Genomic DNA, 25,509 nt, shown 5'->3' on the forward strand with positions numbered 1-25,509 from the left:
CGCAGGACTGGAGCCGTATAATCCGCTTCGTGGACAATCGGAAATCTGCTCTCCGCCCTGCGTTTAAAGAGCCCACAACACCGAGCTGCAAGTCACGACTCCACCACCGCCCCCACCGTCACCCTGCAGCGTGTCCTGTACCTCCACCATGACCACTGGGTTATGGGTACATCCATTTTCTGTCAGCTCTTCTCATATACACTATATCCTCAGTGCAACAAACAGTCCTTTGTTGCACATTCTTGTGTTCATTCCACATTGTTTCTCTCCTAAAATATAAATAAATAAAAATATATATACTGCATGACCACATAGATACATATACATAGCACACACTTATATACTTTTTAAATAAAACGTTTAACCATGGTTATGTTTGCCTCTGTCGTATTTGTGTTGTTCAGTGGTGACCCTTTGTAATAGTAGGCTCAATTGGGTCTTTTGTTATGAGTAAAATATATATATGTGTATTGTATGTAGCTTAAGCTGCATTCAGTTGCCAATTTTATCCTGCTATCATCAGAATAATGTTCCTCAGTAAAACAGGTCTTGTGTGTTTGTTGATGTCTACAGTTAGAGCCTACTTGTAACCTAAGAAGGCAAACCCAGGGAAAAACAAACAAACAAACAAACAAACAAACAAACAAAAGTGTCAAGTTCAAGCACCTGAAGTGCACTGATGTTGCACTGGGAGATGTATTTTCCTCACCGCTCACCACTGACTTCATTAGTTAGTATACACAGTTTAACAGCCTGCAGTGAAAAGAGGAAAAAACAAGTCAAGAGAGCCATTTTTTTCTTCTCTTTTTTTTTTTTAACCACTCCATTTTTATTGCTTATTCATACCTTTACACTAATGGCCTGGTTCTATTTAGATCAGGAAAAAATGGAATTCCACACTGTTTTGGATCAAATGTTCTTCACTCAGTTTTGGATTACACTTATTAGCAGTTACAAAAGAAAATCAATAACAGAGTGCTGACAGAGCTCAGAAACAATACCAAATTAGAAGCTGAAACTCGTTTGTGTCACAGCAGTTCTCCCGAAGCAGTATCTCCACTTTTAACATTTTTTTTTTAATTTCAGCACATACATTTTTTATAAATAATCAGGAACAGTCAACACTCCACAGTAGCTACCTGCTGTCACTGAAGACATTATTTCTTCAAGAAAAGCACAGATTGAAACAATGACTTCAAATCAGAGAGAATAAGTGTCAGAGATTGTGATGAAGATGTGTTGTTAGTTTTTAGAACATAAAAACTAACAACAGATTTAGTTTGGACCATATTTGAAATCATGGTAAATCCTCGTTATGCTCACACACATCTGAATCCCAGACAGAAACACTGAGTGAGTCTCTAAATAAAGCTCTTCATCTCATACCTACGTGAACATTAATTTTCACCATGACTGTGAAATAGCAATAAAAACAGAACTGTACCAATCAGATTCCCATAAATCACACAAAGAAAAAAAAAAACTGTACATGACAACCAGGAAATCAGGTCAGTGAATAAAACCCAACACAACTGATATGAAACAGCTTAAAAAAAACAACAAAACAAAACAAAAAAAACAAAAGCAACAACAAAAAAAAAACATCAGTTAGGCATCACTCATGAACATAAACTTGAACTGCTTTTATGTAGGAGACGCAGAGCGACACACTGTACAAGAGGCTGATACTGGGAACCAGCTGGAGCTACACACTGTGGTGCCAGTGTATTATCATTATTATTAGAAACCACTGTGCAATACGTCGGAGCTGTTTCATATAAACCAACACATTTTTTTTTTACAGCTAATGGGGAAAATGACTGTCAATGTACGATCCTTCACTGGAAGGAACTTTAAGGTCTCAGAAATCCGTGGACCAGGAGCACAATGAAACATCACCACCAACCAAATCCTGTAAATCAGCATCAATCAGCTCTGTGAAGCGAGTCATTAATCCCTGCTCAAACCGTTCATTCAGATCCATTTAGGTCGTTTTTGACAAAACAAACTGAAGATAGGTATTGTTAACATATTTTTAAACAATTAATAGTTAAAAAAGGAATAGATGAACAACAAAAATAACAATTGCTCAAAACATGTAATGAGAACTGTCAGTGCAATTAAAGAAGCCCATTTTATGTTTTTAATTTTTTTTTTTTTGTTCCTGAAGTGGAGTCACCTCAGCCTCCCTCATAAAGAGAGCTTAATACATGTGGGACATCAGGGCCAAGACACAGACTCTCCACCCCATGTGCCAACTACCACCTGTGGGGGAGCTCACCTTCCATACCATCTGGTATAATTTGCTGTTATTTGGACATAATATCCAAATAATAGCATTGAGTCAGTCCCTCCAATCTTTAATCTTATGAATGAAACTCCTGAAAGGAAAGGTGGTGGTGTTGCTGTAATATTTAAAGCCTCGTTTTAGTGTGTGCAGTTGAATGAGTGATCTTTAAAGACAAATACTGATTCAGTTTCTGTTATTCAACTTGTACATGCTCCTTATGTGTCAAATCATACACAACAATGACGCTACGCAGATGACACTCCGATTTACTCATTCACCAAGTGACTATGGTCCCTTGGATTCACTCTATCAGTGCTTAGAACAAGTTAACAGCATGATTCAATTTAATGGCCTTTAATTAGATAAAGATCAGGAAATCATTGTATTTGGCGACAAAAAGGAAAGAATGAAAGTTATTGTTCAGGTTCATTGCAGAGCTATCAAGATGATTTCCAGGTTAGAGTGTTTTTATTGACTCAGCTCTGAGATTCAAGGCAATAACTACATCCGTATTTTACCATCTCATGACCAGACAAAAACTCATACATGTTGTCACCTGCAGCAGGACCTGACTATTGTAACGGTCTCTTGTCTGGTTTTCAGAAAAAGACTGTTCATTCAGAGCGCTGCTGCCAGAGTTTTAACAAGGAACCTGGAGAACCGAGCACATTACCGCTGTTCTTAAATCTTTACAATGGTCACTTTGTCATTTTAAAGTGTTGCTGCTAGTCTATAAATCAATTCATAACATGGGGCCAAAATACACGTGAGTTAAGAGAGTTCTGTAAATTTAACTTGGAACATATTGTACAAGCAAATCTCAAAAAGGTAGAGAAGTTAAGGATAAGACTACGAAAATGTATTTGAGTGACGCCAAACATGTTTTGGTAATATGCATGTAAACATATGTGTAAACAAATGAGCTTGCGTACAAGAACATACCTGTAAGGTCACAAATGAAGTGAATGGAGTTAGATATTGATTTGGGTTAATAAAAGGATGGAGTCAAGTTAAGCTTAAACAGGTTGGGTAAAAGGAAGAATGAGAGCTGTGATAGCTTGAGCAGAAATCGGACCTGCTAGCAAAACGCTGAGTACGGATTCCTCCAATATTCACAGTCAAACCACTGAAGCTGTTCATCGCTCTCCCTCCATGTGAGGATGGCAGCTTATTTTCTGAATTACTTCCTGAACAGATCATCCCAGTTTCTTTTTTTTTTTTTTTAAACATACACGTGAATGCACTATTTTATTTTTCTCCCATCAGCTTTTCAAGAGAAAGGTGTTTGATTTATGTGAAGCAGTTACTTAGCAGCATGTTGACCTACCAGTAAAAATGATGGGCCATCAGGTGATGTTAAAGGATCATTGTTTCTTTCAACCTTGTCTGTTTTATTATCTAGCATCATACCTGACCCCCCCGGAAACACATCAAAGTGTGTTTCCAGGTCCAGGTGTTGGGGAACCTGCTTCTCATCTGCGAATAAGGTGAGAGGCTAGGGCTGTCACGGTGTGGGAACTTCCCCTGTGGTGAATTACGGTGGTTCAACAATGCGATGTTTAGTATTAGCGCCTGTTTTTTGTTTGTTCTTCATATGTCCTGATTTTTGAGCTTTATAAGTACGTTTTATTGTTATGCTATTTTTAGGTACGTGGTTGCTTGAAAATAACAAAGATGACACAGTTTTAAAACAAATTAAATACTTGTTTATTGTGCACTCGTCTTTCCAGAGGTGCCATGCTGCCAAGCAGTTTCTGTTCGGGATAAGGCAGAGTGCGACACAACACACACAACTGTTAGATTACTATCTTTACAGATTATTTCATCTCTGGAGGGTGCTTTCGTGCTGCACTCGATTTCCAAAGGCTAGAGAAAACGGCACGGACTTCTCCAGTTATGTTTGTAAATTGGCAATCTGCCATTTTGTGACTCTCACTGGCTCAGCTCAGTACGCGGGGTTCGACAACACAGCTTATTTTTGGTAGAGAAAGAGTCAAAATGGCTGCCATCAATTTCATTCATCAGAACATGAGAACATGATTTCATTCTAGAAATATTAATCAAAGTATCAGATGTCTAAGGGGTTAATATTCAATACGCACACACACACACACACACACACACAAGTGTAAACCAAGAAGGGCCTAGCCTCAAACATCAACATAGCGGTTGCAGTGGTTGCTTGCCACCTCCTGTAGCTGGTTTGTCAACAGCGCTTCAATATTGCAGTTATTGTGACAGCCCTACTCAATGCACCAGGCTACATTAGCCTCTGCTAGCATAACACATCTAAATCTCTGAATGAGCCATCCGTGATTAAGTTGAATTGTGGGTAATGTAGGTGCAAGGTTTTTGACAAGGAAGAGAACTGCGTGGAATAAAAAAAAGAAAATATCGCTGCTTTTGCTGCATCGATTCTGAACCTGGCTCCAGGGATTTACTCCCATTCAGACACCAGAGCATCGGTGAGGTACAAATGATATCAGGTGATAAGGTCTGGCTCAGTGTGAATTCCTCTTCATCCCACAGGTGTTGGATGGGATTAAGGTTGTGCTGGGTTCTGTGAAGGTCTGTCAGGTTCTTCCGAATCAAACTTGGAAAACCATTTTTTTTTATGGAGCTGGCTTCGTGCAGTGGGGGCGTATAGTGTCCCCATACTTTTGGCCATATTGTGTGTTTTCTTTGGGGGTTTTGGCCTCTTTCATAGCTGAAGCTCAGTACTGCTTCCAGTTAGAAGAATCAACAGAATCAGGTTAAAATGCCAGATAATTCAAACTAAAAGCAAGGTTGAACTTAATCTAAATGATCCTTTAAAGAACAAAGAGTCTGCAGGATTTCTTAGACAATATCTGAATGATTGGGTATTCTGTATATAGTTTCTTAGCACTGACCATGTATCAGTCAAAGCTAAACAAATTTAAATAAAGAGTAAAGTCATGAGTGTTTACAGTTATAAAACATAGAGTAAAAGGATGAGACAAACAGATTATTTACATATTTAACAAAGAAGTCCATCATTGTGCCACAAGGTTTGGGAAGACTCCCCTCCCGTCAACATCGGTGTGATGCTTCTCTGCAGCCTACACACGTAAATGGCTAATATTCACTGTACATCCGTCCGCAGCTCAGTGGCCTCCATGAGCATGAATGAGTGTGAAAGAGCAGTGTGAGAGCTGAGACCTCTAATGGCGGTGCGGGACACTACGCGGCCTTTGAGCCTTTCGTTCCAAGTTAACAGTTTACGGTAAGTGAGCTCAGGAGGGCTTTAATTTCCTTCCACTGAGAATTAAGCATCACTCCGACTGCTTTGTTCTGTCGTTAAATTTGTGATACACACACACACACACACGCACGCACACACACACTGAGTCACCCACCCCCGCACACCCGTCCTAACAGAAGAGATGCTCATTTGCAGCCAAGGTAAAGCACCCTCACAACAAAACACCATGCACCACATCTTAAATCCTATGTGTCATATATTAAAGTTTTGTCCAAACTGCTGCGGAGAGGGTCAAAGACACAGTTCTGCTCTACGAAATAATAAGAATGATAAGAGAAAGAATAATGCACACAGATTGACCCATGTGGTGATGACAGAAGGCAGGGCCTTAGGATAGGTTTGCTTGATGTTTGCTGGGAATCACGGCTCCTGTGAGGTCAACCTCTTTGTCCATAGTTTACCTCCTGTCCATGATTCGTTTCCATGGGGTCTTCTTTGAAGTTTGCACACTGCTCCATTACTTTCCTAAAATAATGAAAACATTTTACAAGTTAGTTAAAGATTCAGATGAACTGGTTTAGTTCACTTAGGCGGGTGTGAAAGCTGTTAGTTACTGGACTGAAACACCAGGCTTAGAGCATATGAAGAGGTGAGTCTTCTTCTAGTTACTCTTCCAGTTTTCAAAACTCACAGCAGTATCATAAAACCTGCCAGTGGTCCAACAAACATTGTTACTCATTTAAGAAGGCCATGTGTGTGCTGGCAGTAAAATAACAGAGAGGAGCTGTCAACACCAGACAAGTAACACTAGTGTAAGAAGCACATGCTACTCCTAACTGCCCCCTAACCCCTGCTGTTACTGAAGAGGGGGGGTGCAGATTAATAGATATACCTTTGAATATAAAGATCCCGGGGCTAAAACAATTGAATTAACATCTCTGTGACTGGCTTGGGCCTAAGACTTTTAATCATTCCCTTTGCTAAATGAAACAGAGAGAACCTGAAACCAGGAAACTCACATCTTCTCACTGCTGGATGACTGGCCTATGACTAAATCATCAGCACTAGAATTAGTCTTATTTATGTATAAGAGAGAGCTGTCGGTCATACCTGGCCATCTCCTTGGTCTCTGGATGAGAGCTGTCCAGTTCCAGGACTTTCTCAAGAAGATTTATCCCTCCTTCTTTTATCAGCAGGGGACAATACTTGCTTGCTGCATGCAAAAAATGAATGGAAAGACAAAGAGTGAGAATTACACATAAGGAAATTAGGAAGAACAGTAGTAAAGAACTAGTAAAGAAAGGCAACACGTGTAACTGATTAAAAGAAAAAAACAACAATTATAAACTATAAACTATTATAAATCTGTCAAATTATGGCTTGAAAATTATGATTTAATTGATACAGAAACATAAGCTTTATACAAATGACCAGTACTGGTATCAGAGTCTTAAGAACACCTCTGAGGATGTGAAAACTAAATGTGGAGCCCTGGTTGGAAAGCCCTCAGAGCAGCAGATACTCACGGTAAACTGACACCAGGTTGTAGAGAGCCCATGTGGCCCAGTGTTGACTGACTGGGGAGATGCCCTGGGGCAGCAGTCGCAGGATGGGCTCGAATGACCTGAGAGACCAAGCTCAGTTTAAAAATTCAGATCGTCACAGTACTTATACGAACATTCAGATGAAACAGTAACTCCTTAATAATATGTGACATGTGACACAACATCTTTATCAAAAATATTACAGCCTATACTAGTGTGATTAAAAATGTCACCTGGTCCGTCCACCATTTTGGTTCAGTTCTTCATGGATCCCAGAAGATGAACCGTACAGACTTTAGTTATCCCCTGACTTTTTGTCTAAAGCCAACTGTTGGATGGTTTGCAAGTCAAAAACTGACTTGATAACATGCTAAAATAATATGGTGAACATGGTAAACATGATATCTGCTTTACTTCAGTAAAGTTAGCATTGTCCTTGTGAGCATGTGATAGTAGAGCCTCACAAAGTCACCAGTGTGGCTGTAGACTCTTACGAACTGATCACTGGCGTTTGATACAACTTTAATAAAGACACACTGTAAAACCGAACCTGTAGTTGATGTTGCGGCGTGAGCTGACATCCCAGCTCTGGATGGCATCCCACATCTTGTCCATCACCGTGTCTCTTTTTGGCTCTTCCATCGACCAAACCTCCGGCCCGTCGAACATGATGTGTGACAGCACGCCGCATGCGTTGTACGACACCTCGATCCCGTCTGCCTTGCTGTCCAGCAGGTTACTGTCAAAGCATCAAAGAGTTATCGGACGAGAGGTCTCACTGTTAAACAGTCCTCACAAAAAAAGCAGAGCAAAAACTTCCGGTTCAACTACAAACACTGAATTCAGGAAAGCTGTTGATGTTTAAAAATAATTTAGAGGCATTTCACAGTTTATCTGTCTCTTGTTTGTTTGCTTCATTTAATTTAACACAGCATTATCGTGTGTGGGCGAGGCTGTGGTGGGGCTCTGTGCTCCAGTGATGTGACAAAGGCGCAATTATTATGTGTCTTGCTCTGTCAGCCCGTTGTCATGGAGTCATTGCTACGGTACAGTATGTAACAGTATGTGATCTTTACTGAGGGTTTGCTAATTAGATCAGATCTGTTTAAAGCCCAGACCCTTTAGTGTTCCATGGTTTGCTCAGCTGTGTGTGTGTGTGTGTGTTTGAGTCTGCAGGAAAAGTAAAACACGAGCTCTGTGTCAAACAGAGCTTCTGCTGGGTCCTTAGTGTTTTATAAATGACAGGTACATCAGAAAGGTCGAGCAGAATCATTCACTGGTGTCAACCATTCTCTTACCTGAATACAGTGATGAACTGCGGGGTGAGCAGCTGTGGCCTCAGAGCTCTGACTTCAGCAACATTTCCCAGAAGGCCAAGCATGTTGCGGTGAAGCTCCTGCTTGTCTGGAAACTCCTGGATTAAAATCATACAGCAAGGTCATCACACAGTGGAATGATGTCTAAACTCGTACAAACCAACATTTTTTTTTTTTTCAAACAACTGAATATATTCAGGTCCAGAAAAGGACACCACCAGGACTGTGGACTCACCTGTAGACACTCCAGAAAGAGGCTCATTCCCCGACAGTTGAGGAACATCTGGCAGTTGTCGGGTGTCTCATCAGTGATGTTCCACAGGGCGCTCCAGGAAAACTCCATCACCTGGTCACACTGAGGGGAAACAAGCACACACAGCGTTTGTAGAAAGAATCTCCTTACATCCCATTTTAACCACGTACATTGCAATCATCATTATTCTGCATTTCAACAGTGAATAGACTCTGAGACAATGTCAAATGAGATATGTCCTAGAACTCTCCAAAATAAAGTGCTCCTCAGTACTTAATATGAGATTTATGTCTGTAAAGCATTAAAATTTAAAACTGAAAAGATGCAGCGGAGCAAAACTCACCGTTCTATCTTGTAGCTTCTTCTGAATTAAATTCAACATTGTCTGAAAATGAGAAAAAAAGAATAACGTCAATTATGAAACAAAACTATAATCAGCAGCTGAGAATTGTCTGAGGGTGTTTTCAGACAGACAGCAACACTACAGCAAAACAAGGAAGAGTCTCCATCCGGACGCACCTGCCACAAACAGTATGTTTATACAGTCCCACATGGTATGAGTGCTTGTACAGATCTGACCGAGCAGCACAATGCATAGCACAGCTGCAATATCAGTGCATGAAGCATATTTGGTGGGTTATACTGCATCTGCATTATTCTGCACTTTTTGAGTCCTCTGCAGCCAAACACACACACACACACATACACATTCCACTGCACCACCACTGTGGTCTCACTGAGCCTGAAAGCTCCCTAACACAGTGAAATAAAAGCAACAACCATTGCAACAACATGAAACCTGAAATTTCCAACTAAGGCTAACTGCATGAACAAGGATGTAAAAGACTCTGTGACCCATCACAGCGTCCTCAGTTTTGTTCTGGGTTGTGTCTAATGCAACATGGCTCCACATGGTGAGGTGAACAAGAAAGACACCAGATCACGAGACTTCATCAAGATGGAAGAGAGGACAAGAGTAGAACGTGAGTCTAAATACAGTAGCAGCAGTGGTCAGGAGGTACAGGAAGAGCCATACTACCTCTAACAGAAGCCGTCCTCTGCCTGACGCCACGCAACTATTCACTGTTTACACAAGCTTGCATTGAAAAACAGATGAGTAAGAGCGTCTGACTTGGCACAAGGATCATCAGTGAAAACTAGGGTAGGGTTGCCATTACCTTAACAAATCCCATCTTCCCCACAGCCTCCTTATGATGGTTGTCCACCTGACAGACCAAAGCATTGCAGAGGTGAACAGCGATTCTCTGGATGGACTCATCCTGCCTGGCTGGCTCCAGGATTTTCAGCAGCAGCTGGTTGACCCGACTGTACTGGAACTCCAGCTCCTCTGGAATACTGAAGTTACACAGGGTCAAGCAGCAGTTCCTCTGGACCTGGTGTGGATCACGGAGCGGATGTGAGGTGAGAGAGAGGACGGTGAATAACTCTGAGTCTGACGATCAGAACGGTGTAGATCAAACAGGCCCAAAGAGCTGATCTGATCATAATTATCTGATAAGCTTTGATTAAGCAGTGAGAAAACTTCATCCATCAACTATATAATAAGCTAATGTGTTATATTTTTCATAACACCATTTTAAGATTTCAACATTAAAGAACTACACTTTGTGAAGCAAAGAAAAAAGAAGCCAAACCTCCCAAATGTTAAATGTGGTGTAGATACCAAGCAGGTAATGAGGTCATAGAGTACTTACAGTGACCTCCTGGTACTGCTCCATTCCATTTAGTACCACTTGAATGACCTCTCTGCGCAACCTCATGCTCTGGTCACTGCGGTACTCTGTGTTGGTCAGGTAGAACAGAGCGGCGCTGCCGGTCACCTGGATGCTCTTATCATATTTATGGCACTTCAAAGCTGCTATGACGAGCTGGAACGAGGACAGAGAGGTCGTCAGAGAGCTGTGACAAAGTGTTACAGGCATAACATGCAGAATCGTTTTTTTTAAGGCAGTCGAGGATACCGCCTCCCGCGAAGAAACCAACTTCAACTTAAACTCATCGTACTTGCAAAGCTCGAAGCAGCTGGCTGCAGTGCTGTATCCTGGCAATGTCAAACAGCTGATTGATGGCTCTGTGGGCCAGCTCAGGGCGAAACTCTGTGTAAGCCTCGATAGCATTCAGGACCTGGTCTTCATTCTTTGATCCAGTCACCTGAAAAAGGTCAGCAACACAGATTGAACCCACAAAACTGAAGCTTAGCACTTAGCACTTTTTAGTTACTTTTAAATCATTGTTTCTCCAACTCACACCTTTGACACTGCAGGTCATGTTTCTAAATATGAGAATAAAATACTGTAATGCAACAGCAACAATAGGAATAACTGGCAACATCTGTATCGAGTTGCAAATTATACTTACAACAAGTCCAAAAGTCCAGGAATGGACTCCAAAATAAATATTAACAGCCTAAAGACTGAACTGTGTGTCCGGCCTGTTAGACCATCAGTACCTTATAAGCAGGGATGTGTGTCACATTACAGAGGGTGGTGTCATATAAGCCCAGAAACTGCAGAGGCCTCTTCAGCTCCTGGAAAGGATAGATGCTGCTCTTACACGGCTCAATGCTGAAAGAAAGACAAAAACAACGTGGCTTATTAGTAAGTTCACCTGATTCTAATTATTATTTGATACGTCCAATGTACGCTCTACAGTTGGTTACCCACCTCGGTCGCCCCATAGCTTCGTCAAAGTGTGGCACTGTGCAATTGTCCAGCATAATATGACCTGAGATGTCCAGTGACACCAGATTGACCAGACGCTGTACGACTGCCGTCAGGATTTTCCTGGTCATCTTACACTTGGAGGTCCGCCTGCTCTCCCGCGAGATGTCAAGATGCCTGAAGAACAGAGTGTGTTTTTAAATTATCGATGATTATTCAGTTTTGCCAGATATAAAACCTGGTTTTGTCCAAGAAGTTGAAAATCAACAAAACGTAAAAAGTGGGTGAAAGTGGAGTTTCTTACATGCTTAAAGGATCTGACTCAAACCCCATATTTTACACTGACCGTACAATTTGAGGCAGCATGAAGTTGTACATAATTCTTGCAGAACAACAACCACATCATCATATATAAAGTGTCTATTGTGACTGCTTACATTGCAATGTAATGTGGTGCTTTGTAGGATTCTAATGCTCTATGTAATATGCTTCATCCTGTGCTCTCCCTCATGCAAACGTATGAATGTTCTGCTGACTGGTGTTAAAGATGGGTTACGGAACCAGGACACTGCACTCTGACACTGCAGTGGCTGCTGTGAGCTAATCTACAGCAAACATAAAGGAAGGAGGCCACTGTACAAGAAGAAAGCGAGAAATGTATTGTTTTCTACTTGCTTTTCTTTTTAACTTTCTGATAACCAGTGTGTTTTTGAAGGAGACAGGAAAAGGAAGTGATTAGGTTAGGGGGTAGGACAGAGCAACCAGCCCACTGTTGACAGGCGGTTGAGCACAGTCGGGACAGGCTGCAGTGTTGCAAATTTTGGCTCCTGGTCAATAACAGGACACAACAACAGGCCCTCCTATCCTGACATCCACTCCCAAGTGGATTCTCACCATTTCTCAGTGACTTTTATGGTCCTCACTAAACTGAATCATTTCATTTTAACTTGGGTGAATGACAAAGCTACAAAGAACTAAAAGCCAGGACATCCTTACCTGAGATTAACAAGCTCCACCACTGTACTGACCAAATCCTCTGACAGGTCCACATTGTAGAGGACAAGAGAGGCCAGTCTGTCTTTCCACTGGGTGAGAAAAGCTGTTCCCAGCAACTGTACATTAGACAGATCTAGTGAGGTGAGTGACTTCAGGGGTTTGAGCAGGGTCTCGGCGTCCACCTCGTCAGGCAGGCCACCCAGGTTGAGCAATCTGAGGCGGTTGAACCCCTGGAAGTTAAAGTCCGTCTCTAAAGCTTGCCTAGAAGCGGGGCTCTCCTCCTCCTCGTCATCGGTGTCTTCGTTGCAGGCGAGTGGGGCGCCGCCCTTCCTGTAGAAGATGTGGCTGCAGCCAAAAAGACAGAGAGACACCAAGGTCTCGCGGAAGCAGGTCAGCGTTTTCAAGCTGCGGGATGACAGGCTGTTGCAGTAGGTGAGGTGGAGCTCAATCAGGTCCTGGTAAAACACACAAACGAAACAATTACTGAACATCGAGGGTTAACCTACACTTAATCGCAATCTCTGTGAATGATATGATTATAATGATAACAAAATTAGTTATGGCTGCATTAGTTGCAGAAAGCAATAAGAAAGACATGCTCTTGTTTTTGGGGATGGCAAATTCCTGCACACACTGGATTTATCTTCCCACAGAGCAAAGGACAGGGGATTTGACAAAGCCACAATTCAGCATCACACGTGAAGATGTGCTGACAACCTGCCATTTTGTCTTTCTCCATGGTACATCAAGGGACTTCTTCACAACCAGCAAAAGCAATTTGTGCACCTTCCTTCAAATAAGTTATAGAAATGCAAACCCATGCTGATGCTTGGGAGCAAAACATTTGGTTGTGTGGTGATAGGTGATTTTGTACTAATTAAATCTCTGGACTAGATGTCTCTGTCTCCTAGGTGGACAGGACCGTTCCAGGTGCTGGTGAGAAAGGTAACAACATAAAGCACCAACAGCAAATGCAGCAAATTCATTTGTGTATGTACAAATGTATGTGAAATGTAAGTGAAACTAGGATTTGAGTACAGTAACTTTCAAGTAACTTAGTAAATATTACTTGATATTTATATATTTACATAAGATAACACTTTATTGATCCCACAGCGGGGAAATTCACTTGTTAGGCAGCTCACAAGCAAAACATATATATCTATATTATACAGCTTCATATATATGTCTTCACACTTGTTTTATCTTGTCTTGGTTATGATGGTAGTTAGTGTCATGACCAAAAAGGTGCAATCTGCATGGAAATGTTTTCTTCTTTAAGTCTTAAACTAGTATTAGGCTGGGTTTCCACAGGTCACTTGCAAGCTGACCCAAAAAAACACAAACAAAGGAAAAAACAAACTGTCCCTAGGAAAGCTGTGAAGACACTGATAGGGTCTAGCTGGCCCAGTCTCCAGAGCCAGTTGCCATATCAACCAAGGTCATAAAGATATCATGGAACAGGACTCTGGTCTAGGGAGGGAACAGTCATAACACAGGGGCCCTTCAGCTCTGGGACAAACTGTTTCCTTTTGAGACTCTTTATATATATGTCGTGATTTAGGTGAATGTATTTCACTGTTTAGGGTTTGGTATCCAATAGAATCTTCACACATATATGGCTAAGTGATGTGGTCACAAAAGAATATCCTTATTTGGACATGTACTAAGTTTTTTTATGAGCTCCCCATGGATTTAATATCTCCTGCAAGGAAGATTACTAACTGCTAAATAAAAGCTCAAGGAGGAATTCAAAGGTCTGTTTTGTGAACAAGGAGGTTATTTTATGCCAGAACAACTTACAGAGATGTAGTTTAATGAATTTTGCTGAATGCTGACATTAAAATATTCTATAAAATATAATAATAGCCATTATATGTTGGCTAGCGAGATTACTGTGACAAACCTAAACTGTCCATTATAATCAACCACTGCACTGTAAATCTCTGTGTATTCACACCTGTAGTAAGTAAAGCAGGTCAACACTCAACCATGAAGTTAGAAGATTTCATACATTCATAAAAACATTTACAGTTTGGTTGATAACTTGAAAATTCTCCTTTGTTTTCATTTTCAAACATAAGATTTTGATAATATGATTGTTTGTGCTATGTTGTCTCACACAGACCACTTGAGTTACTGTGTCTCTGTTGTTTAGTCAGTACGTAGATCATTATTATAACCTGAAAGGTTGTAAAAAAAATTAAATAAAATTAAAGGTTTCTTTCATTTTTTTTAAGTGAATGTGATGTACTTTGAATGTTCAAGTTTTCTAGCTGAGATTCTCCACAGAGGTGAACTGGAAAGGAAAAATATCCTGCTAAGGGTGTCCTCAGCTTATTCTGAAAAATTAGTAGGACTAATTTGTGGAATCCTACCTGTTTCCTAATGGCCTCCAGATCTCTGTCACGCACAAAGTCTTCTCTCAGCTGTACCCTGGTCAGTCTGGTGCTTCGAGGGTCTGAGAATAGCTGGAAGAAGCTCTCCTCTGGTTCAAAGTTACTGTCTGTGTGGACCAACTCCATATATCTGTTTCAACAACCAAAAAAAAGTACAGACTCAAAAGCCCCTTTTCAGACTGCAATGTGCAACATCTTAACACAGAAAAGATGAAAAAGACTGAAAACTCAGAAATTAAGGTAAATATTACGTACGTGTTGACCAACTTGTCACAGATTTCGCTGGGAAGGAAGATGTCTGAGCGTAGGCAGACCTTGTTCCTGAAGCCCTGGTAGCACATGGTCTTCCTGAGGTTCCTCAGGCAGAAGACCGTTGCTAGAGTCATGAGGCTCTCTGGGTTGTCTCCTGCTTTGGTTGCCATGTTAGCCTCTTCTTCTCCGGCTCAGATCAAAGACAGGGCAGTGCAGGGGACCTTAAGAGGCAAGCACTAAACACAGTCAAGAGTTAGGAGCAATTTGTTTTCAGAACAAATGTGAATAAAAACAGTGCACATGTAGTCCCTGTAATCATAAATGCTGCTAAGCTAATGTCTCCTCCATTTCTCCACTATCTCTGACAATCACTGCAGGTAAACATTGATGTTTTAGACTTAGACTTGTTTCAATTGTCATTCAACAGACACACCGACAGTGTATATATTACACGAAATATCAATACCTTGGCTCACAGTGTGGTGGACATACAAAATACAAATATATTCACAGAATATAGAGTATAAAATGTAAGATGCTGATATAAGAGTTAAAGTGTCAAAAAGAAAGAGTAAAGACAGGTTAATATATCCCCTTTTAGCTAGGGACAACATGACAAAGAAAAATAAATAAACCCACTACACTGAGGCTCATACAATGAGTAAGAGACTTAGCAATTAAAGAAAAGATGTTCAATCCAAAAAAATCTGTGAAACGCCAAAGACATTAACTGGACGTTGCAGATAACTTATAATCTATAATGCATTTCCTGTGCCAGCTTTATTTTTTAGTTAACTGATGAACATACAGCGGTTGAAAGGCCTTACTGCCACCAGAAACCAGTCCATATTTCCATTTTTGATCACCTATTTGCAGGTATTGCAGACCTTTGCATACTTAGCCAAGTTAGCTGTCATGCCTATGGCTGCCTACTGTTAGCAACTATTGTTACCTATTTTACAACAACTTCTTTCAACATTAATAACAAAATTATTTTATAGTGCTAATATTACTCTGAATGGCTCCAGCTGACAAGCCGAAGCTAGTAACCCAGGTTGCTCTGTGTTTTGGTTGATACTACGTTAGTTTGTTAGCTAACCACATAGCAATGTATCCTGAGGGAGACATCAGACTGTTACTAAGTTAGCAACCTAGCTAGCTAGCTAGCTACACTGTACAATAATTTACTTTAACAATACTAACGCTTCATAGCTACTAACAAGCAGAGAACAACTGTTAGCCTACTCACTCACAACAACCCAAAATTCCAAAGAGCCACACTTGTTACTCTAAATTAAGCCTTCATTTGCCGATACGGTGTCAGCAGTGCACTTCAGCGTCTAAATTAGGTTGTGGCTAACGTTGACTTTCCCTGCTATGATGTTAGCTAAGTTAGCTAGAGGGGCTAGCGCTAGCTAAAAGCTGCGTGTGCAAATGCAGGCTACAAACAGTGGTCAGCGTTGTTTGAATGCATGGCTCCTCAGCCATTACACTACCTTAGCTTTCGCCAAGGCTATGTGTCCCGATGACGGCGAGAAATTGAGTTATTATCACCAGTCTTCACTCATCTGATTTTCCTTTTCGTCCGATGTCAACAAACAGACTCCTCCTCCTCCTACTTCTTCTACTCCTCCTCCCCTTTTCCTTCTTTTCCTCCTGTCTTCCTCTTCCTCTTCAACTCTCATCCCAAGTTGCTATTTTTACACTCCAGCAGTACAATCTTATTATTCCGTTCTTTGAGTCACCGATAAGAAAAACTCTTACTCTAGTTTAATTATCCCATACATTAGCCTATTGCTATTATTAGTGGTAGTGGTAGAAGTAGTGTATGAATAACTTAACTGTGATACTAATAAAGTAAATGGATGCAGACTTTTTTCCCCCAAAGCCACACATACAAAAGATTAGTGCCTTTGTAACATTTGTCTTTAGACAACCTTTATTAAAGTCTTTTTTTTTTTTAGTCAAACCTGCTTACAAGAAGCTCAAGTGGGTTCTAGTTGTTCTCAACATGTTTTATCCTCTTTGTCTAACTGTGAATTTGTTCCAGATGTTACACAGTATGATATCAATTACTAATCATGTGGACCTGTCTTGCAGATGTGTCAAAATCTGTAGGTAGGGGCCCCAGCAAGCACACTGAGCTCCCCTTATCCAGCCACGTCAGTGTCCTCACCAGAACCTTTGTGACATACACTTTACGGGCAAGGGTATAAATGCTAAAAATGGAGAATCACATTTATGACAACCATGCAGACACACATGGTAAAAGGTCTCTTACTCACAGCACTGCAATACGAGAAGCATCAGACAGTTATATCACACGTAGTGCATGGATATTTATGACTATGTGTTTTCAGGCAGTGTGGCATGCAAATGGCACTGCAGCTGTCGAGGGGAGAAAGAAAGTGTTAGCTGGACTGTACTTATGTCTGCTGTGTGCCAGCAGATAATCAGTAAATAATGAGTTACAGAAAAACCATTTAGATATGAGGCAATGTCATTAATTAGACCTGCAGGGATAAATTAATGACAGAGTTTCAGATCAATCAGCTAAATATGCACAGCCTCAGATGCAAAGCAGTGCATATACAGTAGACAGTAACTGACTCATATATTCCTTCCTTCCTTCCTCCTCTTCATTCATCACACAGGGTGACTTACTTGCAGCAGCAGACTGACTCACTGTACAGCATAGTGACACTGCTCAGGTGATGCAGTTTTTTTCTTTTTAGAAATACAATAACACAAATAAAATGAATTCATCAACATCTGCCTGTTTGGGAAAAGTTCACGTAGAACTGCACATTTACTTGAATTCTCCAAATGTTTCATGTATATTTTGAAAATCTTCGAAATAAGGAAGACTTTAAATGAAACCTGCGTTACTAAGTGGTCCCTGAGGAATGGATTAAAGGAAAGATATGATAAGAGAACGATCTGAACACACTGAGCCCACTCACTGACGGGCAGGTTGACTCTGGATCCAAACAGCGGCGTGGTATCTGCCCACAGTGTTGTGGTGAAGACGGAAGTGATAGGAGGACTTCCCTCTGGCCAACAATTCATTCCTTTTGGAAACAGTTAAAGGAATACACCGCCGCCTGCCTAGACATGTCTACTGCGTACAGAAACAGGTGAGACATGGCTAAATCTTCGTTCTTTCCTGAGAAGCAGGACGCACGGACGGTCAAAAAAACTTGTGGTACATCATTTATTGCAGTGGCTAGCTTGCACCCTAACCGCAAAACTGACAGTAACTTCAGTGTTAGCTAGCAGCAACAGCAGCTCAGCTAACTAAACACAAGCTAAGTTAAGGTTTTGGTTGCAAAAGCATACACTGTGTACATGCTACTATGGTGTTGCTGAGTTTAAGGTGTAACATTTAATGTCTAAAACCGCGAGCCTTCAGGCGCTTTACAGGCTAACTAATTCACTAACTTTATCGTTTTAACTAGGTGCGTTAGCTCCCTGTTAGCACATCAGCTGACACATCATACTCTCTCATACTTCCTCAAGCCTTCGCTGGCTAACAATTAGCTATCACCCAGTTAGCTGGATGGGCTGACAGTGTGTTTTGTCAATGCAAGGATGAAATTAAATAAGCATTATTTAACAGTTGGACTGTCATCCTGACGATAAATTAGCTAATGACAAATTAGCCAGACTGTGCTTCTTTGGGATAAAAAACGTCCAGGGCTCAGTTTATAAAGACACGACTATAACTTGTTATTTCAACCCACAATGCAAACCTGAAATGTTAATTACAAGTAAGAGCAATGGAAAATGGTTAGCTGCATGTTTTGCAGTGTCATTTCCCCCCCCTCATGTATTTACCATCCCATACTGTCTTCCATCTCAGCCCGTGATAAACAGGTTTTGTTCTGGCTCGTCATCAAGCCAATAGGCGGTGATCTGTCTAAGTGTAATTTATGTTTTAATAGGTAAATGAATGTAAACAGGCTGCAGGTCCTTTGCAAATGGCCGACGACACACAAGACATACAGTAACTGAAAAAACTATAGTTTTTGTGGTAGAACAAAGTTTAAAGTTTAAATTACACAGACTATAAATCAGGGGTTTCTAATATTTTGTCCACTGTGGTTAAAGTATTGGCTGAACAGGTTGTTATATTCTTAGAATTACAAAATGATCTCTGTCAAGTCAGTGAATAGAGAGGTCACAGCGAGTTGTAGTTGCAGTGTGTGCTGTTGTCTTATTTGTTTTCAGCTGGTAGTTACAAAGCAGCATAAAGCAAAGCAAAGTATACTAAAATGGTATTCCCTAAAAACTATTCCTTTAAACTTTCCATCACTAAAGCTTTGGGACTTTAATCCAGAGAAAACGTCTTTTCTTTCAGAACATGAGTCAACAATAATGACTTGACATTATTGGCGTATTAGTTTAAGAGGTGTTTTGTTACAGAGCAGTAATGCAGTAATTGTCTTGATTCTTGTTTCAGGATACAGGAGTTCAAAGTAGCCTTGAGTGAAGAAAACATAAACTTGAAGGCACTGAGGGAGCTGTGCTTCAATGGTAATTTTCACACCATGATGTATTTTGTGCTGATAATGTTAGTGTAGTATGATATTTTTACTGTCCTGTGCTTGACTCTCCTTTCCTGTATTCTACTCAGGAGTCCCATTTGAAGGAGGCATACGAGCGCTTTGCTGGAAAGTAAGTTGAAAGCAAAGAGCACAGGATGAAATATAAGGTGGTAGGAAATCAGAAAGCTATGAAGGGGGCATGTCTATAGATAGGATTGTGTATGACATGAGACGCACCTTAAAGTCTGTTCTGACATGGTTAGAAAACCAGTGAAGGGAATCTAAAACTGGTGTCATGTGGTCAAATTTTCTGGGTTTAATTACAGTTCTTCTTTTCTTGTAATCAGGACCAAAATTCAGCTTTGCCACATAGATGAGAAAAGTGGGAATGGATACCATGGCTTCATATAATTTGGCTAAGACATGAAATATAAAGAGAGAAAACCTCTTGGGGTATTCCATATTTCACATGAGAAAAAAAAACTGATGTAGGATTATTGTAGGAAACAGTGTTCTTTAAGATAAGTAACACTTATATTATCTATTGTACATTTAACTGTATGGGCTTGTAAAATGTTTTGATTTGTGTTTTTCACGCATGGTTTTTCCAGATTCTTCTTAATTACCTACCTCTGGATCAGACATTATGGGAGTCTTTCCTCAAAAAGCAGAGGTAAGTGGAACACGTAAACATCTGATCTGTATGCAGTATGCAGTATACAGCTTGTATCCATACTGCTCTTCTTTTATTTTCTCTTTTTTTTGCTACTAATAATTGTTACAGATGAGTGTTTTTAGATCCAGAATTTTCCTGGATATGAACAAGTGTTTTATTGATTAATGGATTAAATGTTTGGTCAATAAAAGTTTGGAAAAAAGTAAAAAAACAAAACAAAACTTTGTCCCGTGTTTCTCACAGGGACGTGTACTCCCAGTTCTTGAAAGAAATGATCATCCAGCCTGGTATTGCCAAAGCCAACTTGGGCCTTTCCAGAGAAGACGTGACTATGGAGGACCACGTGAGTGAAGTCTCTCTTGAATAAAATGAGGCCTCATTGAATAAAAGATACATACTGTGTGAAGTCGAGTGTAGGTCAGGAGTTTGTTTATGAGGCAGGTTTTAAAGAGGCAGTGGGTGGACGGTCAGTGGCCCGGGGACACTCAGCACGAACACACAGAGCAGAAAGTGTCGACTGTGTTTAATAGTAAAGGTCAAATATACACTTGTGTGATTTGACAGTAACTGTTTAATGTTTGTTTGGGTAAATGTTTAACCGTGTTTCACTACACTACATCACTACATTCATTTCCGTTTTTTTTTTCCTTCTCAGTAGCTCAAGCACTCCTTCTCACACTGTTTAAACTCTCATAAACCACAGCCACCAGCAGAATTTATACAGTGCAGCACAAGCCTTCAGCAGTTAGTACCACCAGAAGTCCATAAATCACTCAAACCAATCAGCCAGCGTCATCAGAATTTGTCAAGACAAGTCGGTTTTATTTATTTAGCACTGAGTCATAACAGACGTTATCTCAGGACACTTTCACTTTTCACAATTTAGTTTCTCTTTTTGGTTGTTTTTCTTGCACAAACCTTTGCATTTGTTTGTGCTATAAATACCATTCAAACGTCAAATCTTTTTTTTTTTTGTGTTTGTGGTTATATTACAGTGGTTGTATGATAATTTTTAAAGAGCCTAATTTTTGTAATTGAAGTCTACGAGAGGAAGGATCCAGCTCAGTTCAAACCCACTCGCCTTTCACAGCCTCTGACATACGTACTGCTACAGATTTCATTCCAACTGTAAAATGCTCACCACACTTTGAGCTTTCAAAGCCCAAAAGTCTGAGACCACATTGAAAATCTCTCATATTTTCTCATAAACCTTGAAATAATCAGAAAGTCTGAGGATTCAGAAACATTTAAAAACACAAGAAGTTATGTCCTGTAAAATGAAGAAGGAATATTTAAGATTGTGCTCTATTTTTAGGTCAGCAATCTAATTTAAGCTAGTTTGGGGCATAAACCTCCTTTGGATCAAAGGTTTCCTTCAGTCGAAGCGTGACTCTCAGATGGGTTGATTTGATTTACTCATCAAAGGCTCATTCAAGTTACTCCACTTGGAGCCAGTGTTCACCTGTTATAAATAACTCACTAAGGAGCACTGTGACGGTGGAAAATGGCATCAGAACAAAGTGATGGTGTCCGAGGTCAAATTGGATTCATACTGCAGCAGGATAAAGACGCAAACACACCTCAAAGCTTTTCAAGGACTACTGGAAGACCACAGAAGACAGAGGACTGTCATGGACTTTCCTCCACAGTCACCAGACCTCAACCCTCAAAAATGGAAAAAATGCAAAATAGAAGTATTTTGACTAGTGATCTCAGACTTTTGGACCCTGCTGTAAACAAACTTGTTCTCTGTTTTCTGTGCATCTGCCCCAGTATGTCTTCTATTCAAAGTAAGCATCTTAAGTAAAGTGTAACAAAGGAACATAAATAATCTAATTAGAGTTTTTTTTTTTTTCAGCCTCTAAATCCAAACCCAGACAGCAGGTGGAACACCTACTTCAAAGATAACGAAATTCTGCTTCAGATCGACAAGGATGTAAGGTATTACTCTTCCTTTACTTCTGTGAGTTTATTCTAGGTATGTGATGATAAAAAAATACCACAGCCCGACACTGTGAGACTGTACACTCTGCATAAGACCAGGCAGTTTTTTCCATAAAGAAAAAGAAAAAAAACCCAGTAGAGTGTGTGCTTGTTTCTAGGCGGCTGTACCCAGACATGGCGTTCTTCCAGCGTCCCACCGAATACCCTTGCCAACTTATCTTGGACCCTCAGAATGATTACGAGACGCTGCGTCGACGCGTCGAACAGACCACGCTGAAAGCACAAACTGTAAACCGCAACCGCAGTGGAGTCACCAACGTAAGTGACCATTCATATACATATTGGTTTCTTGGTGGCACCACTTTCTGGTATAAATGAATCTGCTGTCTCAGGTCAGCTCTCCTGGAAAGGCCTTGAACCTGTATCCATCTAATGAATACGAGGTGCTGCCCAATGGGAGCGAGGCACACTGGGAGGTGGTGGAGCGGATCCTCTTCATCTACGCCAAGCTCAACCCGGGGATTGCCTACGTACAGGGCATGAACGAGATCGTCGGACCCATTTACTACACCTTTGCCACCGATCCCAACAGTCAGTGGAAAGGTCGGTAACATCCGAACAGCAAATTTCGAACATTCGTGACGTTTCACCCGCAGGAAATAAATCGCATCCCTTTCATGATTCCCGTCTGCTTCACTGTCCAGAGCACGCTGAGGCAGATACGTTCTTCTGTTTCACCAACCTGATGTCGGAGAACAGAGACAACTTCATCAAGAGCCTGGATGACTCTCAGTGTGGCATCACCTACAAGATGGAGAGTGTGTACTCCATGCTCAAAGACAAAGACCTGGAGCTCTATCTCAAGCTGGTGAGGTCAAGCCCACTTCCTGCTCCTTCTCTTCTGTTTCGATTTTTTTGTTTTGTCTATAAATCCAGAGCCCAGTGTGGTGTCTCCAAATGTCTTGTTTTGTCTCAATAGTCCAAAACCCGAAGATAAACTGTATAGTTGAGACAAACAATTAATCCATTGTTAAAATAGTTTTTTAAGGCATTTTTATTCTGTAAACATTTAGTATATCAGATAAAGGAATAAAGGGAGAGATGGAGGGAGGTAGTCTGACTGCATTGGCTTTGCTATTTCCTCTTCATCCCCCCCTCATTCTTTTTTCTTTCTGTCCACACAGGAAGAGCAGAACATCAAACCCCAGTATTTCACGTTCCGCTGGCTGACCCTGTTGTTATCGCAGGAGTTCCTCCTTCCAGATGTCATCCGCATCTGGGACACCCTGTTTTCTGACGAGGACCGATTCCACTTCCTCATCCTGGTCTGCTGCGCCATGCTCATGTGAGCGTTTCAGATCGTGCCCCCTGTATTTTCGCCCTCTGACTCTCCCTGTGAATCACGGTTTGTGTTGCTTTTGTGTGTTTTCAGACTCATCAGAGAGAACTTACTGGCAGGAGACTTCACAGTGAATATGAGATTACTGCAGGTAAGCCTTCTGCGATACACAGTGAAAGCTTCATGTTCACACAGCTGACATAAACTGACTTACACAGACAGATTTAGTTTTTATTTTTTGGTGTCCCTGGTCTTCCTGTCAGGATTACCCTATCTCAGATGTCCACACCATCTTGACCAAGGCCAAAGAGCTGCAGGAGAACTCCTAACCTGTTTCGGGTCTTGTCCTCCTGCTTTCTCCGTCTCCTCTCAGATGTGGTAGGTGGGAGCTCAAACATTAGAAACATTGTCATGTCAAACATGTATCGTGTGAGGACTTGATCAGTGAAGAGCCTGGACAGATGTGTTGGGGGAGGGGGAGGGGACCAGCACACTGTTTTTTTTTTTTTTTTAACTTGACGTCTGATGTTCTGTGAGTGGGGACTGCTGCGAAAACCTGGAGGACATGCCGGAACTAGGGGCCACTCGCTTCTCTGCGCATTATGGGAAAAGGCCGCCTTGGTACACGGCCCCCCTGCTCCTCCTCCTCCTCCTCCTCCTCTCACAGCCACCTCTCCCACGGAAACGCGTCGCGCTCAGATAACGGTGTTCGCACCGAACATCCCAGGGAGAGGGAGCTTCATTAAACCTACACTACCGGTGATAGTTTGAGTTTAACGGAAAATCCCACTGCGATCATGTATGAAGTCAGATTGAGCGTTTATAATTGGGATGAGCAATAGTGCATGTTTGTTCTCTAAGGGTTTATTATTATTATTATTATTATTATTTTTTTTTTTTTTAATTTTTAAAATCTGAACCTTTTTAATGTAATAAAACATGTATGCCTTAGCTGTTTAATGATGTGAAACACGAGACAGTATTTCTGGGTATATATTCTGTCTGGTAAAGTAAATATGAAGTGAAGGGCCTGACCTGTTGAATATTTTATAAGTAACTTTCTGGGAAAAAAAAAAAAAAAATCATTATTTTGCTTGTTGGGCCCATTGGAAATGTTGATGAATTTCATTCATTCAAATGTTGAATGTCATTTGACTCCGACAGAACAAAATTCCTATTGAAAGAAAGGCGACAGCCATCAGAGGAAACTGTGGTGCTTTTCACAATGAACATTATTTGCTGAGCTTTTTCCAACCTGATTCCGCACATGTCTCTATAGTAGTTTAAGTACAATACTTTGTTACTGACCAATGTGTTTTTACTTTTTTTTTTTTTAATCCTTTGAGAAATACAAGCATGTTTTTCTACATTAGCTGAAGAAGCTGAAGTTTTAAACATGAAATGATTTTTAAACACAAACACTTATAAAAATAATCTAAAATTGGATTAACCTTTCAGATTAACCTTTAAGTTAAGGCTGATAATGTTCAGTGTGAAACACCAGCACAGAGCTGACAGAAAGCACTGATTCCCATCTCTAATATCCACACGCTGCGCACGCACCATATGACCTATGTGGAAGATTGATCACGGCTCGATTAAGCTTAGATTTTGACATCGATGTAAATTTGTGTCTCCGAAACTTAAATCTCCCACTGCTGTCATATCCAGTAACCAGCCTGTAACACAAGGTGGTCTCAGAAAGCAGTTAATGCATATGAAGGCATTTTAATGTAAACATTAACCTGAACAGGGACGAGAGAGAGGTCACGGTAACTCACTCAGCTACGTACATCTTCCAAACATGACCTGAAATGTACAGAACAGTACGAGACGCCATTTCCAGGGCAACTCAAAAGTAAAGTATTTCTGTATTGTATATATTTTTTTTTAATTTTATATGCACTCCTTTGAAGTGGGATGGGGCATTAAAAAAAAAAAAAGTCTTGAATTTCCCCCCCCCCCCCATCTGGTTTTTCTGCTACAGAAGATCACATCAAATCTTACTTGACCATCTGACTTGTCAAAACACACTATTGAAGCATTGTC

General features: G+C 40.8%; 2 protein-coding genes across 3 annotated transcripts; one reads left to right on the forward strand and one right to left on the reverse strand.

Annotated features, from left to right (window-relative positions):
* Window positions 1-3,439: 3,439 nt before the first annotated feature.
* On the reverse strand, window positions 3,440-16,580 carry zer1 (zyg-11 related, cell cycle regulator). Of its 2 annotated transcripts, none has more exons than XM_041058985.1 (16): window positions 16,451-16,580; window positions 14,958-15,190; window positions 14,682-14,832; window positions 12,304-12,758; window positions 11,311-11,484; window positions 11,097-11,211; window positions 10,652-10,798; window positions 10,342-10,515; window positions 9,805-10,020; window positions 8,970-9,011; window positions 8,609-8,728; window positions 8,356-8,471; window positions 7,608-7,796; window positions 7,040-7,137; window positions 6,624-6,726; window positions 3,440-6,038 (listed from the first exon to the last, which is right to left on the reverse strand). In XM_041058985.1, the coding sequence occupies exons 2-16, from the start codon at window positions 15,122-15,124 to the stop codon at window positions 5,951-5,953; spliced, it is 2,355 nt and encodes a 784-aa protein (XP_040914919.1). In that variant the 5' UTR covers window positions 15,125-15,190; window positions 16,451-16,580; the 3' UTR covers window positions 3,440-5,950. The 2 variants fall into 2 exon arrangements, with proteins under 2 accessions (XP_040914919.1, XP_040914920.1); XM_041058986.1 differs by having other exon boundaries at window positions 14,958-15,175; window positions 16,451-16,571.
* Window positions 16,581-17,881: 1,301 nt separating this feature from the next.
* Window positions 17,882-25,431, forward strand: tbc1d13 (TBC1 domain family, member 13). Its single transcript, XM_041059568.1, has 12 exons — window positions 17,882-18,091; window positions 19,417-19,490; window positions 19,591-19,631; window positions 20,113-20,174; window positions 20,421-20,520; window positions 22,036-22,118; window positions 22,280-22,439; window positions 22,514-22,724; window positions 22,826-22,989; window positions 23,306-23,466; window positions 23,554-23,611; window positions 23,724-25,431. Exons 1-12 carry the CDS (start codon window positions 18,069-18,071, stop codon window positions 23,787-23,789), a joined length of 1,203 nt encoding a protein of 400 aa, XP_040915502.1. The 5' UTR covers window positions 17,882-18,068; the 3' UTR covers window positions 23,790-25,431.
* The last annotated feature ends 78 nt before the right edge of the window (window positions 25,432-25,509 follow it).

Source organism: Toxotes jaculatrix, chromosome 16 (genome assembly GCF_017976425.1).
Source record: "Toxotes jaculatrix isolate fToxJac2 chromosome 16, fToxJac2.pri, whole genome shotgun sequence".
NCBI classification, from domain to species: domain Eukaryota; kingdom Metazoa; phylum Chordata; class Actinopteri; family Toxotidae; genus Toxotes; species Toxotes jaculatrix.

Coding starts and splice junctions, on each gene's coding strand:
- zer1 (XM_041058985.1), bottom strand. CDS start 15,124: ATGGCAACCAAAGCAGGAGACAACCCAGAGAGCCTCATGACTCTAGCA. Junction 12,759..14,681: donor TGGAGGCCATTAGGAAACAG/GTAGGATTCCAC, acceptor GTGTTTTACCAG/GACCTGATTGAGCTCCACCT. Junction 11,212..11,310: donor GAAGCTATGGGGCGACCGAG/GTGGGTAACCAA, acceptor TCTTTCTTTCAG/CATTGAGCCGTGTAAGAGCA.
- tbc1d13 (XM_041059568.1), top strand. CDS start 18,069: ATGTCTACTGCGTACAGAAACAG. Junction 19,491..19,590: donor GAGGGAGCTGTGCTTCAATG/GTAATTTTCACA, acceptor TATTCTACTCAG/GAGTCCCATTTGAAGGAGGC. Junction 23,467..23,553: donor GTCTGCTGCGCCATGCTCAT/GTGAGCGTTTCA, acceptor GTGTGTTTTCAG/ACTCATCAGAGAGAACTTAC.